Source organism: Cyprinus carpio, chromosome B21 (assembly GCF_018340385.1).
Source record: "Cyprinus carpio isolate SPL01 chromosome B21, ASM1834038v1, whole genome shotgun sequence".
NCBI classification, from domain to species: Eukaryota; Metazoa; Chordata; class Actinopteri; order Cypriniformes; family Cyprinidae; genus Cyprinus; species Cyprinus carpio.
The window spans coordinates 18,069,257-18,086,456 of record NC_056617.1 but is presented as its reverse complement, the minus strand read 5'-3'; the positions used below and the strand labels follow the sequence as shown (position 1 = coordinate 18,086,456).

The window sequence follows — 17,200 nt, the reverse complement described above, 5'->3', positions numbered from 1 at the left end:
TTCTTAGTCAGGTCTGTCAGGGCTGTCGCTAGGGATGAGAAGTTAGGTATAAAACACCTGTAGTACCCAGCCAACCCCAAGAAAGCCCGTACCTGTTTCTTGGAGGAGGGCCTCGGGGCCGAGAGAATGGCTGCCAGTTTCCCCTTTTGCGGACGAATCAGGCCCCGGCCCACCTGGAAACCGAGGTATTTTGCTTCAGGTAGGGCGAGGTGGCATTTCTTGGGGTTGGCGGTGAGCCCTGCCCACCGCAGTTCGAGAAGCACCCTCCGGAGCCGCTCTAGATGGTCCTCCCAGGTCTCCGAGTGGATGACGACATCAATGTAGGCTGCAGCATAAGTTTGATGGGGTCTCAGCACGATGTCCATCATCCGTTGGAAGGTCGCCGGAGCCCCGTGCAGCCCGAAGGGGAGAACCCGGTATTGCCAGTGGCCACTGGGGGTGGAGAAGGCGGTCTTCGGTTTGGCGGATTCTGTTAATGGCACCTGCCAGTAGCCTTTGGTGAGATCGAGCGTGGATATGAACCGGGCTCTCCCCAGCCGCTCCAGCAGCTCATCGACATGGGGCATCGGGTATCCATCGAACTCGGAGACCTCGTTTAGGCGGCGAAAGTCGTTACAGAACCGAAGGGTACCATCTGGTTTTAGGGCCATGACTATGGGACTGGACCAGGGACTGCGGGAGGGCTCAATGATCCCTAGCTTCAGCATCTCCCGTACCTCCCTTTCGACTGCGTGTCGCCGGGCCTCCGGGATTCTGTAGGGCCGCTGTCGCACGATGGTCCCTGGAGGTGTGCGCACATCATGCTGCAGTAGCAGGGGATGTGGGGAGAACACATCAGAGAACTGACCGACCAGATGTTGGAGCTCCGTCTTCTGGGCGGCCGATAGGTGGGGGCTGACGTCAACAACCACGGGTGAGGAGGCGACTAGGGCCGCCACCTGAGTCCTCGTCCCCTCCCAGCGTTTCAGGAGGTTGATGTGGTATAGTTGACTTTCCTTCCGGCGTCCCGGCTGGCGTACTCGGTACGTCACGGGCCCCACTTTCTCCGTGATGATGTACAGGCCTTGCCATTTGGCGAGAAATTTGCATGCGGCGGTTGGGACGAGGACTAGGACGTAGTCACCTGGCTGGAATTCCCGTGGTTGGGCCGCCCGGTCGTATCGCCGACGTTGGGCTCCTTGGGCTGCCACCAGGTGTTCCCGGACGAGGGGCATGACGCGGTCGAGCCTTTCCCTCATCTCTCTCACGTGCTCGATCGTGGTCCGATGGGCGGTCGGCTGCTGCTCCCAGGCCTCTTTGGCGACATCGAGCAGGCCACGAGGCTGCCGCCCAAACAGAAGCTCGAAAGGGGTAAATCCTGTGGAGGCCTGGGGGACTTCACAGATGCCGAAGAGGACGTATGGCAGCATTTGGTCCCAATCACGTCGGTCGTCCGCAGCCACGCAGCGGAGCATCTGCTTTAACGTCTGATTGAATCTTTCGACCAGTCCATCGGTCTGAGGGTGGTAGACGGTGGTCCGAAGCTGCTTTGCCTTAAGAAGGTGGCAGAGGTCAGCCATCGTCCGGGACATGAAGGGGGTGCCCTGGTCGGTCAGGATCTCCCGGGGTATGCCGACCCGGCTGCACAGCAGGAAGAGCTCCTGGGCGATGGCCTTGGATGTGGCTTTGCGCAATGGAATGGCTTTCGGGGGGGTACCGGGTCGCATAATCCACGATGACTAATATGTGTTCATGTCCCCGGGCGGACTTTGGCAGCGGCCCTACTAGATCCATTCCTATCCGCTCAAAGGGCACCTCGATGATGGGTAGCGGGATTAGCAGAGCTGGGGGAGGAGTATGTGGCGACGTCCGTTGGCAGTCCGGACACGCCTGACAAAACAGTTTGATCTCCGCCTCCATGCCGGGCCAATGGAACCTGTCTCGGATTCGCTGTGCAGTGTTCTGCGCCCCTAGGTGGCCCGCCATAGGATGGGAATGGGCGAGCTCGACGATGGTCTGTGTCCTCGTGTGTGGGACTACCAGCAGCCTCACCTCCTCTCCTCTCCGCTGTGCGACACAGTACAGCAGGCCATTCTGGACCACGAAGTGTGGGGTTGGGTGTGGTGGTGGTTGGACCTCTTTCCCCTCAACCACTCTCACCTGCTTCCAGCAGTGCTTCAGCTGATCGTCCCCAAGCTGCTCCTTCACAAAATTTCCCCCACCCCTGATCTGCTGGAACACATCATAGAAAAGGTTAGAACTTTGGGTTGGGGGGGGGGACTCACCATCTCGGGCGCTGTCCGAGGCCAGGAGGGCAGGGCGCCGGTGGGGACCTCGGCTGAAGTTCTTCCTCTTCTGGCGGTTGGGCGGGTGACTTGGGCGAGCAGTTGTTCAAAGCCTGGCCAGTCTCTTCCCAGCAGGACGGGTACGGGCAAATCCTTGACCACACCCCACTTCCAGTGGCCAGGTGCCTGTCCTCGTGGAGAGGGTCACCCGTCGGGTGGGCACATTCTCGGTGTCCCCATGGACGCAGGTGATGGATAGGCGGGCTTTGGTTCCCATCCGTGGGGGAAACATGGAGGACTGGACCAGGCTTACTGCGCTACCAGAGTCCAACAGGGCGGTATATGGACGGCCGTTAATGAAAACCTCGGTCTGGGGTGCCTCTCGCGGCGGCTCCAGATGAACGGCACAGCCTGCCAGCCAGGCGCGATTGGGAGAGGGTGGTGGCTCTGTTGGCATCGGCTCGTCTTGCATGCCGGGAACCGCCGACCTGCTGACTGCGCGCTGGGTGCCCTCTGGCGTGCGTCGCTCCTGGTACACCCTCCGGGGAAATGGCGGTTCTCACTCCCCAGCCTCTCTCCGCATCGTCATCTCTGCTAGCTCAACGGCCTCGACGAGCTCTCCCACGGTGTTTGGATTCCGCATTCCGGCCGCCTGCCGAAGGGGCCGTGGCAGGGCGTTCAAATACCGGTCCACGACGACGCGTTCGGCCACTTGGGCAGCGCTGGGGTCCCCGGTGAGCAACCAGTGGTGGGCGAGGCGGTTGAGTTCGGCGGCTTGGGCGCGGGCTGGCAACCGACTGTTGTACTCCCATGTTCGGAACAATTGGGCCGCGGCGATGGGAGACAAACCTACGCGCGCCAGGATTTCCTTCTGTAGTTCGTCATATGATTCCTTTTGGCGCGCGGGCATAGTAAAGTAGGCCTGCTGGGGTTCCCCGGATAGCAACGGCACCAGTATCCGCGCCCACTCTTCGCGGGGCCAGTCCTCTCGAGTGGCGATGGACTCGAACATGCCCAAATAATGTTCCACGTCGTCGTGGACAGTCATTTTTGGCAGGAGCTGAGTGGCTTGAGTGCGGGGGTCCGGCAGCGGGCCATATGCTCGACAATCTGCTGCTGTCGAATGCTTATTTCCGTCAGGTGTTTTAGAAGCTCTTCCATAGCTGGGGAGGGAGTCACCGCCTGACGAAAAACCAGAGGGAGAGAGAGGGGGAAAAAAAAAAAACAAATGGGTGAGACAGTAGAGTCGTGTGGGTCCGTGATTCTTCAGCAATCTGCCCACATTCTCCACCAGTGTGGCGGGCTGAAGAATCACACGACAGGTTGGAGTGAAAAGTGCAGCCCCGGAGGGTGTATTTATTGAAAATTCAGTGTAACCGTGAAGGTGCCAGAGGTGTCAGGTGCTCATCCTCGGTGCTGTGTGATCCTGTTCGCTGGCCGGCTGAGTGCACGGGGATTCGGTGTTCAGTGCTTCAGGTGGCGGGCGGGTCGGTCAGCAGCTTTCTGTAAGGATGAGAGACACCACATTAGTTGGCTTGTCGTCTGGAGATCCTCTCCGCCTGTGTCATCTTCGAGCGCAGCTTTTCTAGTCCTCTCCTCATCCTCTTCAGCTGGGACCGATCAGCCCGCGGTGAATGCGTGCAGGTGAATCTCCTTCGTTGCCAGGGCGACGCTGATAGGTGCCCGGGACACGGCTCACAATATGTTTGAATGTCGTTGGTTGCCAGGGCGTATATGTTTGTTTATATGTATATATATATATATATATATCATAAAATGCATTAAACATTACATTAGTAAGTTGATAGTAAGTGAATAGTGAGTTGACAAAAGCCAACATTGAATTAAATCATGATGTACAATAAAAATAATTTAAACTCTTGAACAATAAAAATATAAAAACATGGTCTAATTGCTTGAAGTGCTGTTTTCCCTCATTCAGAAGCATGGTTTGCGAATTTATTTACACAAAAAGGAAAATTTTAAAAAGAAGAAATATATAAAATATAGTTTATTGGGTGAATTGTTAATTTTTAATTAATTTTAATTTATTTTAGAGCATTTTAATAAATTATAAACTCTAATTACAGGTATTTAATTTTTGGAATCTAATTACATAATCTAGATTACATGCAATCAGTTACTACATATGTAAAAAACTCTAATTGTAACATGTATTTTGTTGATAGATGACTCAAAATTGTCTTCCCACAGCACCGTATGCAACCATACAAACATAGCAATGCCTTGTCAATACATATGAACAGCTACAAAAAGATTCTTCTTTTTTTCAGAAGAATGATGAAGTGATTCATGAGTTTCAGTGGCACCTGATGGAAAAACCGTGTGACACCGAGTCAGTCTGCAGAGACCAGGCCCAGCCTTTAATGAGGAGCAGTTTGACCTAACACACGAACCTGAAATTCAAAACGTCTGCATTTAGACGTAGAGCTAACAAGACGAGCAGAATTTCTTTATTACAGTGATGACTTTGTAAAACCATGCTATATCATTTTGTGATTCTTTTGTAGCAGATCCTTTAGTATATTACTCTACTGACATTTTAAAACTATGGCAGCTAACACTTTATCACTTGTATGTTTGCAAACATGTGTATTCCTTCTTCCTTTTTTGTTGGCTTTGTAGAAGCCAAGCAGCTGTTTTTTTTTTCTTTAAATAATAATTATGCATTTCATTGATTGTAATTTATATCTGGAACCAATAAAACATAAGTAAACTACAGTAACATTTCATTTGTCTTTCAAACTGTAAATACATAGCATATACTTTTAATGCATTTTGTTTAAATATATTTTTTTTATTATTAATAAAGTTAATAATAAATAATAATAAAATAATAATAAAATAAATATTTTTTTTTTCAGTGCAAAAGCACCTAGTCAACTAGCATAACCAAAAAAAAAAAAAAAAAAAAAAAAAAACTTGTTTATGCTAAAAGTGTCACATTATCACTGTACTGATACTCTGACTCATAAAAACGGACTATCACTGGCCAATAAAAATGTTAAACGTAACTTTAAAACAAATATCTTGATGTCACTTTTGTTGCATCTACTACACACACACAAACGAATCTGCATCAGTCACTGTAAATATCTGATAAGATTTCAGATATGTACCTAAATTTTCCAGTTTGGTGACAGCTTCGCAAACGCGTCGGGTTCACAACAAGAAGTATTTGTGCGTGGTGGGCGTGGCTTGCCACAGAAACGTCACACGTAGTACCGTCTGCCGTCAGTCACCGGCTGTCGCTAGGATACCGTGGATGCCTCCAGTTCCGGAGTGTACGGTACAAGTTTACGGTGAATCTATTTTGAGTGAGTTATGGCAAAATCGCCCTCTGAACCGGTAAGAGCTCATGCTTATGTGTTCAAGACTGTTCTAGTAAACTATTTCAGCGATATGAATATAAACAGACCGAGTGTGTTTTAAAATAAGCACGCAACTGTTTTTCCGGTTTTATTATTTGATTTGTTTAACTTAAATGTTGAAGGATCACGGCGCTTATGGATAATTTGTGACATTTAGTTATGAGTTAAGCATGTACATAACGATGGTACACCATTTAATATATTATTAGGGCAAATAAATGTAATTATTAGCTAATTTCGTGTTAGCAAGATATGTACAGTATGCATGTATGAATGTATTTTTTTTTTTTTTTTAGTTTTAGCTGTTTACTTTTAAATTTATCTCATTAGTGTAAACCACAGAAACAAATAATTATGTAAAGTTATATATTATGAAAATTGAGTTGAATATTTGTGACAGAGTAATAATGACAGACAGATCCCATTCAAAAAGATAGTCCTAGCTCATCTTATTGAACTAAATCATTCTTTTTATTATTGTTAAAAATAATAATAACTTTAAGAAGACCATAAGAGAGAAAATGACGGTTGCACCTGTTTCCCACTCTAATTATTGCATAACAGATAACAATGCCTTCCTCCGGACGCTGGGACTGGAACGATGAAACAAAAACCCTGGAGTTCATACGGTAAAAACTGACGATGTTGTCTTATTAACTGCTATTTTGCTATGTTTTTTTATCATTTTTTGCACGAGCAAAATCAGTACTTCAGTTTTCTTTTGTTTGCAGTTTCGAAGCCAAAGAAGAGGTGAAGGAGAAGAAAAAAACAAACACATCTAAATCCCAAGGGCAGTCCAGAAAGCCTCTGGAGAAGTGGCAAACGTACTCGGTCTTGTTCACGGTGCTCAATATGCAGGATGTGTTATTCTGAGCAACTGATTTACTCCTTTTCGTTTTTCAAAGGAATACGGTGCGTCCCGCTCAACTGGAAGCCTTCAAGACCTCAATAAAACACTCACAAATGGACTGCGTCACGATTCAGGATGTTAAATGTAGGTCCATGCACTTTGCTGCATAATGAATCAATATGAGCCATGAGAAAAATGATCTTTTTCCCATAACTAGGATGATTTAATAAACATTTAATGTGATACAGTGGCAGCAGTCTGTTTGCTGCATAAGAACGACAGGTTTCCCATTCCTCCACGCTTCCTGTCCATGCTAAAGTGAGTTTTATTTTTATTTTAGTACTTTTTAATACTGTTCGAGGATGGCTTTTGCATGTTCATATATATACATAATTATTTACTTGTTTTTTACTCCTTTAGTTGTAGTTATATCAGTGCAGCTCATTGATTCCAAGTATTTTTGTCCAAAATATTCACAGGAGCAAAGAGCTGGATGAGCTTCTCGCCAATCTCCTGCTCTACTTTTCTTGCTACTTTGAGAAGAGAGCTCTGGAGGAGAAGCCATCGTTTGTCATAGCGTGAGTGATTTGGAGCTGGGTTTGAAGCCATATGAGATTATTAAAGGAACAGTGCTTGATTACTGAAACCTATACAGCAACCTATCACAGTTCTTTTTAATCTCATTCATCTGTGACCAGCGGGCCGTCATTACTCAGTGACTCTGAGACGCAGATGACTGCTAAGCTGGAGCTAGCACAAAGACAGCTTGCCGTCTGTTACTTCAGGCTGCAGCTGAAGCTGTTGCCTCATCAGCACCAAATTTCTGACAGGTCTGAACGGTGTCTGACAGCATATCTGCCATATAAAATATGTGTATTTTTGCTGTCTTTTTTATTTACCCTCAGGCCATTCAAGATGTAGGTGACTTCTGTCTTCGGTAGAACAGAAGATTTTGAGCTGAAACTGTGGTTATTGGTGATTGGTTCTTAAATTGCAAGCTATGGGTTGCACAGTTTTTAAATAAAAAAAGCTTATCAAGGAACAAAAAATTAATACCCGTGATGATATATTGAAGTCTTATGAAGTGAAACAATCGGTTTGTGCAAGAAACTGAAGATTATTTGCAACATTATTACCCTTAATCCAGGGCACAAAATTAATACCCGTGATGATATATTGAGGTCTTATGAAGCTTTCGGAAAGGCTTTTTTCAATTAACTGGTTCAATTAAAGCATCAAAAAAAAAATGATGTGAAATCATGAACGTGAAACATGGATGTTTTACACATCTAAAGGCCTTTAAAAATGATGTGAAATGATGATTGTGGGTGTTTTCACACCGAATCCGAAACGATTCACCTTCTGTTAATTCACGCCTGCACACTAGGTGGCGTTGATTTAACATCATCCGCTGCTCAATACTCTCTTCTCTTATCCGGGATGCTCTTCTTCGATGTTTGTATACACTGGTTTTCGTGCCCTTCTGTGCAACAGCAGCTGCTCCGGACACGTGATCTTTCCTCAGTTCAGTGACTGCTGGAGGAACTGGAGCACTCATAGGATCAGATACACAGGTATTTTGGCTTATTTCAGCGTGATTTGGTGAACTGGTTCAACAAGGTTCAAAAGAATGATTTGTTCGTGAACCAGACATCCCTCCGGACCGTTTGCCCGAGGCTCTGGATTACAGGTAACAAAATAATGCTCAGTGTCTTGCACACAATAATCGTTTCACTGCGTTAGGCCTCAATATATCACCAAGAGTCAGGGGTATTAATTTTGTGTTCCTTGAGATGCTTTTTTTTATTCTTGAAAACAGCCGCTGAAAATCTAAAATCTTCTTACTGTTTGATTTAATTAAAAAAAAGTCACCTACAGCTTTGAACTAAAACCACATTTTTATTTTTGGGTGAACTATTCCTTTAATGACCAATGTGATGGATGAGAGCATGCCCGATTTATGTCAACAGAATCAGGATGTCCTTAAACGCATCCATTGACCGTGACATGCAACTAAATGAGGTTTGTGCACTGATACCATACATGCAAAAATTAAATAGAGATCTTTGAATATCATGTATTTCAATATTGAGTTCAAAGAGTTTATATATCTTTCCCATGATGGCATTAGTGTGTGTTTCCTCTACCTCAGTGTCTCCTCAGCTTTTACAGCTATGCTGCATGGGTGACCTTTGAGAGGCGGGGCCTAAAGGGCATTCGGATGGAGATCGGACGCTTGTTTGGCTCAAACATGTTTAACCCCGCACTGAATGAATCAAAAAAAGGATCGAAAGACCAGGAGAGTTCACAGAAGAGTCAGTCTAAGGTTCTGAACTCCCGACAAACATCACTGAGTAACTGGTGAGAGTGGCATAGTCTGACAAAAACACAGGAAAACTGGGTGAAATTATAATGTAGTCTAATAATGTTTATCTAATAAATATAAATTTTTATGACTAATGCAAATGCTTTCATATTATTTTGATTGATAAATATTTTACTATTAAATAATATTATATTTAGAGTTGTGCAATTAAAGTATTTTATTTTTTTTTTATCAAACAACATGATATTTAAAATGTTAATTTTAAAATATAATGGATATAATTTCAGTTCAGATTTTTAGCAAATATTTAATTTTTAATTGTATTGTTTTAATTATGTAAAATATTGTATTGTGTGTAGAAAATCTTGGCTGGTTTGTTTTTATTTGAGATATTTTAGTATTTAATAATAATAATAATAAACAGAATAAAATTAACACTTAATTTACTTGAAAAATGCAGCCTATGTTATGTATGCATACAATAATGAAGAGATTTTAGAGGTTCTGTCTTGCCTTTGTGTTGCGAGTAATTTGATGTAACTTGTTCGACTTTTGTGTGCAAGCAACTTTAAGTGAAGATTTAGGCTTCTAATGTCCTGTCTTCTCTCTCTGTCTCCTGACCTTTAACCCAGGAAGTCAAACCGTCTTCCTCCCATGAACAAAATCATAACCCAGCGTTCCCCGCTGATGGTTTCTCTGCTGCCTACTCCACAAGAAAAGGCCCCTCACCTGTTTGAGCGCTTCAGAGGTCCTAAAGTGCCCTCGACTGAAGACTGTGATTCGGAGGCGGTGATGGAGGAGCTCAAAGAGCAGCTTAAAGAGCAGCTGAAGTCTCTCAGGTAAGACGTGATCATGCTATGGTTGAATTATTCATGAGTAATGTATGTGAAGGTTTTGTCTGATTGTATCTACTTTGCTGTGCCTTTAGCTTTGGAATCCTTGGAAAGCCTCTGAGCCAGTTCAGCTCCGAGACACTGAAGCCTCAGGAAGGGCCGAGTGAAGAGGAGACTGAGAACGAGGAAGACGAGGGTAGTAACAGCGAAGTGGTGAGCGCTGACCCACGCGGCCTCATCAGGAGTAACAAGACCTCGCTCACTGGCCAGAGATCGCTCACCACAGCTGCAGACAGACGCATGCGCTCTAGCCGAGCTGACTTGGTCTCCAGAGCTACCACTGAAGCGCTGTCCTCAGACACAGAATACATCTGAAAAACACTTGAAACTGGCTCGTGTTGTTTGTGTGTTTTATATCATGAAATTTGCTTTTGTGTTGCCCTGGTTATCATCTGCTGTGCTGTACATGGGGGTTGTTGGCTATAATCATATCTAATAATGAGAAATAACAATATGGCCACTAGATGGCACTTTTCAATATTGTTTTTCAGTTCAAGCCTCTTAATAGTTGTGCATCAGATTAAAAAAGTGTGCCAGAAGAAAAAATAGCCATAAAAAAAATTATATAATAATTAATACATATTATGTTTTTCCACTTTCACTGACATTAACCATTTAAATGCTAGTTTATTAGGGATTATTGCAGTCTTGGATAAATCAGTGATTAGATACAACATTGATTTTGATGAATTATTGTTTTCATTAATGCATTAATTATTCATTTTTTTTGATGCAGTGTCAAACTACCATTCACACATGCACATATTTCTCAACAAACACATACAACCACACTCTGATGTACTGCACATAACACCACACAATTATAATTACATCATTTAATTTACACAGACAAAAAGCCAGTTATTTGCTCCAAAGACCAAACCTGAGAATATGGTGCTATCAGCAGATGGACAATAGGAATGAATGAATTAATGCATTACAAATTTTGAAGCTCTGATAACCAAATGAAAGCCTTTAACAAAGAATGCATAGGTTTATGCTTAATTGGCATTGGTATTAAATATTGCCGTTTCAGCGGGTGTCAGTGTGGCCATTATTGTTCTTAAGATACAATTTTTTTTTTTTTTACCTTTTGTAAAACACATTTATGAAAGGGAATAAGAGTGTATTAGACAAATGGTTGCATGGCCATTTAAGAATTCTTATTCTTATTAATCTTATTGTCTATAACACTGTTTAGCACTTGGCCAAACTCTCTCAGATTTGGAAACATTGCTTTGAGAATTCATTTATATTCAGCAGGTAGCTTTACTCATTAGGGAATGAATGAATAAGTTATTGAATAAAATAAATACAAATTAACATTTGAAATGAAAATACAATTTAATTTATAAACATTATTTATTATTTTATTTGGAAAGTAAGGGAAGAAACATGAAAGAGGAGACAGTCATGACGAGATTAGGAATAGAGATGGACATGAGGAAAGAAATGGGAAGCATAGGAATAACAGGACATGGAGTAAGGAACATGCTGAAATGCAGTGGGTAAACAAGGCAGGAAAAAGCTGAACTTTTCCTAATAAAAACAGCATTAATAGTGAGATTATGACGCGCCGCTATGTGTAGGAGTTAACGAGCTCCAGCAGGTGGCAGTACCGCAGCATTACGGATGCGCGCTGCCGTTAAAATCCAACGAAGAAGAAGAAGAACTAGAAGAACGACGAGAATTTTTTCCTGCAGTGTTGTTGATGCTGGAGTCTACGCTGCGATGAGCGATCGGTTTGTAAAACCAGGTGAGAGTGAATAGAAATAATATTACGTTTATAAAACGTGTCATGTAAATCCTCCGTGTGATGTTCGTGTGAGTAAACAGCGGCAGAAGTTCAAGTCGCGTCGCACTCATTCATTCCCGGATACATCCATCTGGAAGTTTTCATGACATTTAAACGATGACAGGAGCTGTGACCAATGGAGAAAAACACAGAACAATAACAAACCCAGTACTACTTGACTATCAGATAAATTAGTGTTGTACGTTTGACAGCTCGTGTTCTGAGACGTGGCAGCTAACGTTACTGATGTAGCTGCACAACAAGTGTTCATTAAACACGACGACGAGACTGAACACTTCTACTAGATCTCAGCAGGGCTGGCAGGTCATTAAAAAATAAATAAATAAATACCAGACTCAGACCCAGGATATTAGAAAATAGTAATGCTTTTAAATCCTTTTAATGTCGCATTTAAAATATATTTTCAGTACAAGGGAAATACATTCTAGTGTAGCATTTGAATAAACGTCAAATGTTTCACAATGTTCCAAAAATAAATAAATAAAAATAAAACATTTAATATTAAAATATATATAAAAAGTCAAAGTAAATAAATAAAATTATATCTAAATTATAACATCTAAATTAAATAATTTTGACCTAGAAGATTATTTCATCCGTATTTGCCTAAATGTAGGCTACTATAAGAAGTTTATTTTCTTGGCTCTGAAATACATTTTTGATTGGTTTTCCATTGATGTATGGTTTGTTAGGAGGACAATATTTGTCTGAGATACAACTATTTGAAAATCTGGAATCTGAGGGTGCAAAAAAATCTAAATATTGAACTTTAAAGTTGTCCAAATGAAGTTCTTAGCAATGCATATTATTAATCAAAAATTAAGTTTTGATATATTTACGGTAGGAAATTAACCCAGTATCTTCATGGAACATGATCTTTACTTATCCTAATGATTTTTTGGCTTAATCGATCGTTTTGACTCATACGATGTATTTTTGGCTATTGCTACAAATATACCTGTGCTACTTATGACTGGGGACACATTTATGTTTAAAATACATTTTGACCAGATTTCTCTTCTTCTTTTTCTTTTCTTTCTACAATAACAATTTGTTTCCCAGAACGATGTGATTTGCTTCACAACAAAATAAAGCGTTCGCGTCATCTCATAATTACAGTAATTCTGTTGAAGCGCTCAGAAAGTTCTGAGTAATAAACTCTCATTATAATCTTTTGGCAACCCATAGAATCTTTCACAGGAAAATGGCCAAATTTGTCACTCTTGGGGTTGTCCTGTACTTACTTTCACAGGAAAATGGCCAAATTTGTCACTCTTGGGGTTGTTATTTTCTTAGCAGGAATAAGTACTTTGCAACAGTTAAAAAAGTACATTCTATATAGTATGAATGTAATTTGCACATACTACATTAGTCTTGCTGTCATTGTAGTGTGTTTTTACACACATTATCTACGAGCTGGAAGCATAAATGAGCTTAGGATCAGTATCACATTTTCACTCTGTTGTCTACAAATTGTCTACAGTCAAACCTTTGTGATCACGTGTCTTTGTTTTTATGTGAAAAATGAAGAGAAATAACTAATGGATTTAACACCTTATAATTACCTTGCACACCTTTAGAAAACATAGATGGTTAGATACGGTATGCAGAGATCTGCGCTCACTCATAATGGTGCTTTCTGCGCAGGTAATCAGGAGCACGGGTGGAACGACCCTCCACAGTTTTCATATGGCTCGCAGAAGGATTCAGGCGGACCAAAGCGAAATATTCTCAATAAGAGGGTGCACGCGCCCCAGTTCACAGGTCAAACTCATCCCGCTGTTAAATGTTATCGACGTCTACCTTGATTTATCTATATTTACTGTATATGCATTTTTGGCAAACTGTTCTACTGTATGGACTGTATTTTCAAAGCCTTTGAATTGATTGAGAAATCAATCAAATTAATCACAAAGTTGCTTTTTTGTTTTCCATCATTTTTTTTTTTTTTTAAATATTACCTCTATTAATTTGTATTGCAGAACCACCAGGTTTTTCATTTTCCTTGCTTTACTAAGTGTTATTATTGTATTATTATCATCCTAGGTGCATGTGCAAATCAGATGCCTAGGACGAGTTCAAAAACATGAATGTGGTGGAATTTTTTTCCCGGAAATGTTTAAGCATATGAACATTTAAAGGGATACTCCACCCCAAAATGAAAATTTTGTCATTGATCACTTACCCTCATGTTAAGCATATGAACCAAGTCAAATCATCTTTATTTATATAGCGCTTTAAACAAAAAAGATTGCGTCAAAGCAAACTGAACATTAATTAGGAAAAACAGTGTGTCAATGTTGTTCCAAACCCGTAAAAGCTGTTCGTCTTCGGAACACAATTTAAGATATTTTAGATGAAAAACCTGGAGGCTTGTGACTGTCCCATAGACTGTGTCAAGGTCCAGTAAGGTATGAAAGTCGTTGTCAGAATACTTCATCTGCCATCAGACGTGCAATCTGGGTTATATGAAGCGATGGGAACACTTTTTGTAAGAAAAAAAATAAAAAAATAACGACTTTATTCAACAATTCCTTTGTCAACAATCTCCTCTGTGTCACTCCATATCACCGTATGCTCTTCTGTATCATCCGCGCCATAATGATGCACTGTTTCTACATGTATTTAGCTTTGATTTGAAAGAAAACATGTATCCTTGTGGCGTGGCAGATACAGAAGAGCATACTCTGTGTCACTCCGACACAGAGGAGACTGTTGACAAAAAGTCTTCGCTTACCAAAATGTGTCCCCCGTCGCTTCATATAACCCAGATTGCACGTCTGATGGCAGATGAAGTATTCTGACGACGACTTTCATACCTTCTATGGACCTTGACACTGTTGTTTATTTGGCAGTCTATGGGACAGACACAGGCCTCCAGGTTTTCATAAAAAATATCTCAAATTGTGTTCCGAAGACGTACAAAGCTTTTACAGGTTTGGAACGACATGAGGGTAAGTGATCAATGACAATTTTTACTTTGGGGTGGATTATCCCTTTGCTCTGGAGAAGTCGGAGCATTTTTTTTTTTTTTTGTAGTTCAAAATATTAGCAAAAATGTAAATTAGCTTATTATATGGCCTTCTTATGGGTGAATTTTGAATTTGAAAAAATGTTAGCATCTGTAAAGAAAATGCATATTAAATATTAAATCATGCCAAAAAATGTAATGTTTTTGTGTAATTAATATGTGATGTTACAGCACTATAACACAAATTGATATGAACACAAAATGAGTTATAAATGGTTGATTTTCCCGCTGCAGGTTCTGGAGCAGAGATGCCATCCCCATCAGTAGCGATGCCAACGCCGCCCCGGGGAATGAATCCTCCTCCGATGGACAGCAGCACCCCACCCTCCGTGTGTCCCAAAACTCCCTCAGATGGAAAGATGGAGACAGAGCCATCCTTCGAGGATGTGCAAGAACCACTTTATGGAGCGCTGAATGCGTGCAGAAATACTGTAAAGGTAAGGGCAATGATGAAAATAAAGTTCAACCAGCGGGAAACAGACATAATGACATGAAACAAGCAAGAAATATTTATGGTTTTTTCAAAATAAGGAAAAAACAACCCATATTACACTAAGGATTTTATAGCGAATAAATGGAATCAGGGTTATTATAATTTAACAACCTTAAAAAAATAATAAAAATAACTTGAAATAAAATAAATGTTAATCGAAGTCAATCAAACAAAAAAAATTATTTCAACTAGTTAACAATGCAACATTCCTTACTTTCATTTAATTTAAATTGATGTACTAAAATAACAAAAAATAAATATGTATAAAATAAGATATATTTACAAACTATGGAAACAAAAATAAATATGCATAAACATAAGATATATTTAAATGACAAAATCATACAATAGATTTACTAAGATTTTAACTAAACTTAACAAAAGCAGAAAACATAAAAATAAAATGTAAATCAAAACATTAACAGAAACTGCAATAGTATCTCAATGATAATATGTAACACTAAATAGAGCTAATGGATCAAACCACATAACAAACAAATAATTCTCACACCTTGGAATAGGTCCAAACCTTATTAAAAATATAGTTATTAGAGCATTTTTTTCTTGACATTTATATTTATTTTTACTTGTCAGAGTGGAGAAATGGAAATGTATGTTCCTGTTGTCATCTTGTGTGTCATCGTTTTTCAGAAACAGATTTGTGATGATGTGGAGAGACGTCTGAAACTTTTTGAGGACATGTGGAAAAGTGGAAAACTTTCCAATTTGGTTAAACACAGGATGCATAGATTGTCCCAAGGTGAGTCTTTTTCAGTCTTCAGTGTGTCGTTCACTTTCACACGCACTGGTTCTGTCAAAAGGAGTTTGCTGTACATCAGATCAGAATATGAGTGTTGCCACTAAGCATGAAAGTCACAGCGTTTGCCATCTTGAGTATCAGCAAGAGGAAAATGAGAATGGAAAATGATAATTTTTACAAAACACTATAAACTAACCTTGAGAAACATAATAATCTGATTCTGCATTTTCTGAATTCTTGAAGTTTTGCCAGTTACATGCAGCTTTAAAAGAAAATAACCATCTGATCTTTAATCAGCACATACATGCATACATGCACAAAACATGTGAATCATGCGATCATGTGAAGCACATCTTTTTGTTCTTTATGTTCTAAAAACACAACGTAACAGTGACGTGACTGATGTATGCAATCAGGAAAGTTCATTCAAAAGTGAAAATTTGCTGTTAATATTCTTGTCATCCAAGATGTACAGTGTACAGTAGGTGATTTTTGTTGTGGTAGTTGTTGTTGTTCAGAAGAACAGTAAGAAGATGTTTAGATGAAACTGTGGGCCTTGGTGCTTTATAATATGCAAGTTCACAGCTGCCGACACTGTGAGAGTCAAAAAGTAAGAAAAACAAACAAACATGTGGCTCCTGATGATATATTTTGTGGTCTTATGAAGCGAAACAATACATCTGTGCAAGAAACTGAACGTTATTTACAACATTATTACCTGTAATCCAGAGACTTAGGCCAACGGGGAGAGAAAAACATGCTAGATGTGCTTTGTTTTAGACCTGAAAAGAAAAAATTGGGATGCAGCTGATGAGATCCACAGAGGCCTGATGGTGGACCATGTTGCTGAAGTCAGTCAGTGGATGGTGGGAGTCAAGCGTCTCATCGCTGAAGCTCGGAGCCTGAACCCAGAACAAAACATCTGCACTGATCCAGGCTCATGAGGACTGTACGATGTCCATTCCTTCGAAAACCCATGCTGCATTATAGAAGTTGCCAAAGTGATTTGTGTTAACTTGTGTAAAGTTTTATATAATCCACCTTTAAAATGTACCCATTCCCATCTACATCATCTAATATTACTTTTTTTGTAGATCGGTGCTGGGAAAAATCTTTCTTTATTCTTCATCATAAATTGAAAATAATGTAGGTATGAAGTGTCACTACTGTATATAAAATTCAGCTTTTAAAAAGTGAAAAAAAAGGAAAAAAGGGTGTGATTATGAGTTATTTCAGCCAATTGCACAGATTATATATATTATCTGGTATTATATATCTCAGTGGCTGTCCTTGGATGTTATCTTGAAAAAGCTTTCCATTGTGATGTGCAATAAAATAGGAAGGGAAAAAAAATTATTATAACATGCATACATTA

General features: G+C 40.8%; 2 protein-coding genes across 2 annotated transcripts; both read left to right on the top strand.

Annotated features, from left to right (window-relative positions):
- Positions 1 to 5,278: 5,278 nt before the first annotated feature.
- Positions 5,279 to 10,778, top strand: LOC109053118 (protein phosphatase 1 regulatory subunit 36). The gene is made up of 11 exons (XM_042748153.1): positions 5,279 to 5,633; positions 6,221 to 6,285; positions 6,388 to 6,480; positions 6,562 to 6,650; positions 6,755 to 6,824; positions 6,986 to 7,084; positions 7,205 to 7,336; positions 8,477 to 8,528; positions 8,659 to 8,867; positions 9,465 to 9,671; positions 9,761 to 10,778. The coding sequence occupies exons 1-11, from the start codon at positions 5,610 to 5,612 to the stop codon at positions 10,038 to 10,040; spliced, it is 1,320 nt and encodes a 439-aa protein (XP_042604087.1). The 5' UTR covers positions 5,279 to 5,609; the 3' UTR covers positions 10,041 to 10,778.
- Positions 10,779 to 11,331: 553 nt separating this feature from the next.
- LOC109053106 (steroid receptor RNA activator 1-like) lies at positions 11,332 to 17,181 on the top strand. Its single transcript, XM_019070525.2, has 5 exons — positions 11,332 to 11,481; positions 13,189 to 13,305; positions 14,807 to 15,009; positions 15,717 to 15,825; positions 16,606 to 17,181. The coding sequence occupies exons 1-5, from the start codon at positions 11,358 to 11,360 to the stop codon at positions 16,767 to 16,769; spliced, it is 717 nt and encodes a 238-aa protein (XP_018926070.2). The 5' UTR covers positions 11,332 to 11,357; the 3' UTR covers positions 16,770 to 17,181.
- Positions 17,182 to 17,200: the final 19 nt, after the last annotated feature.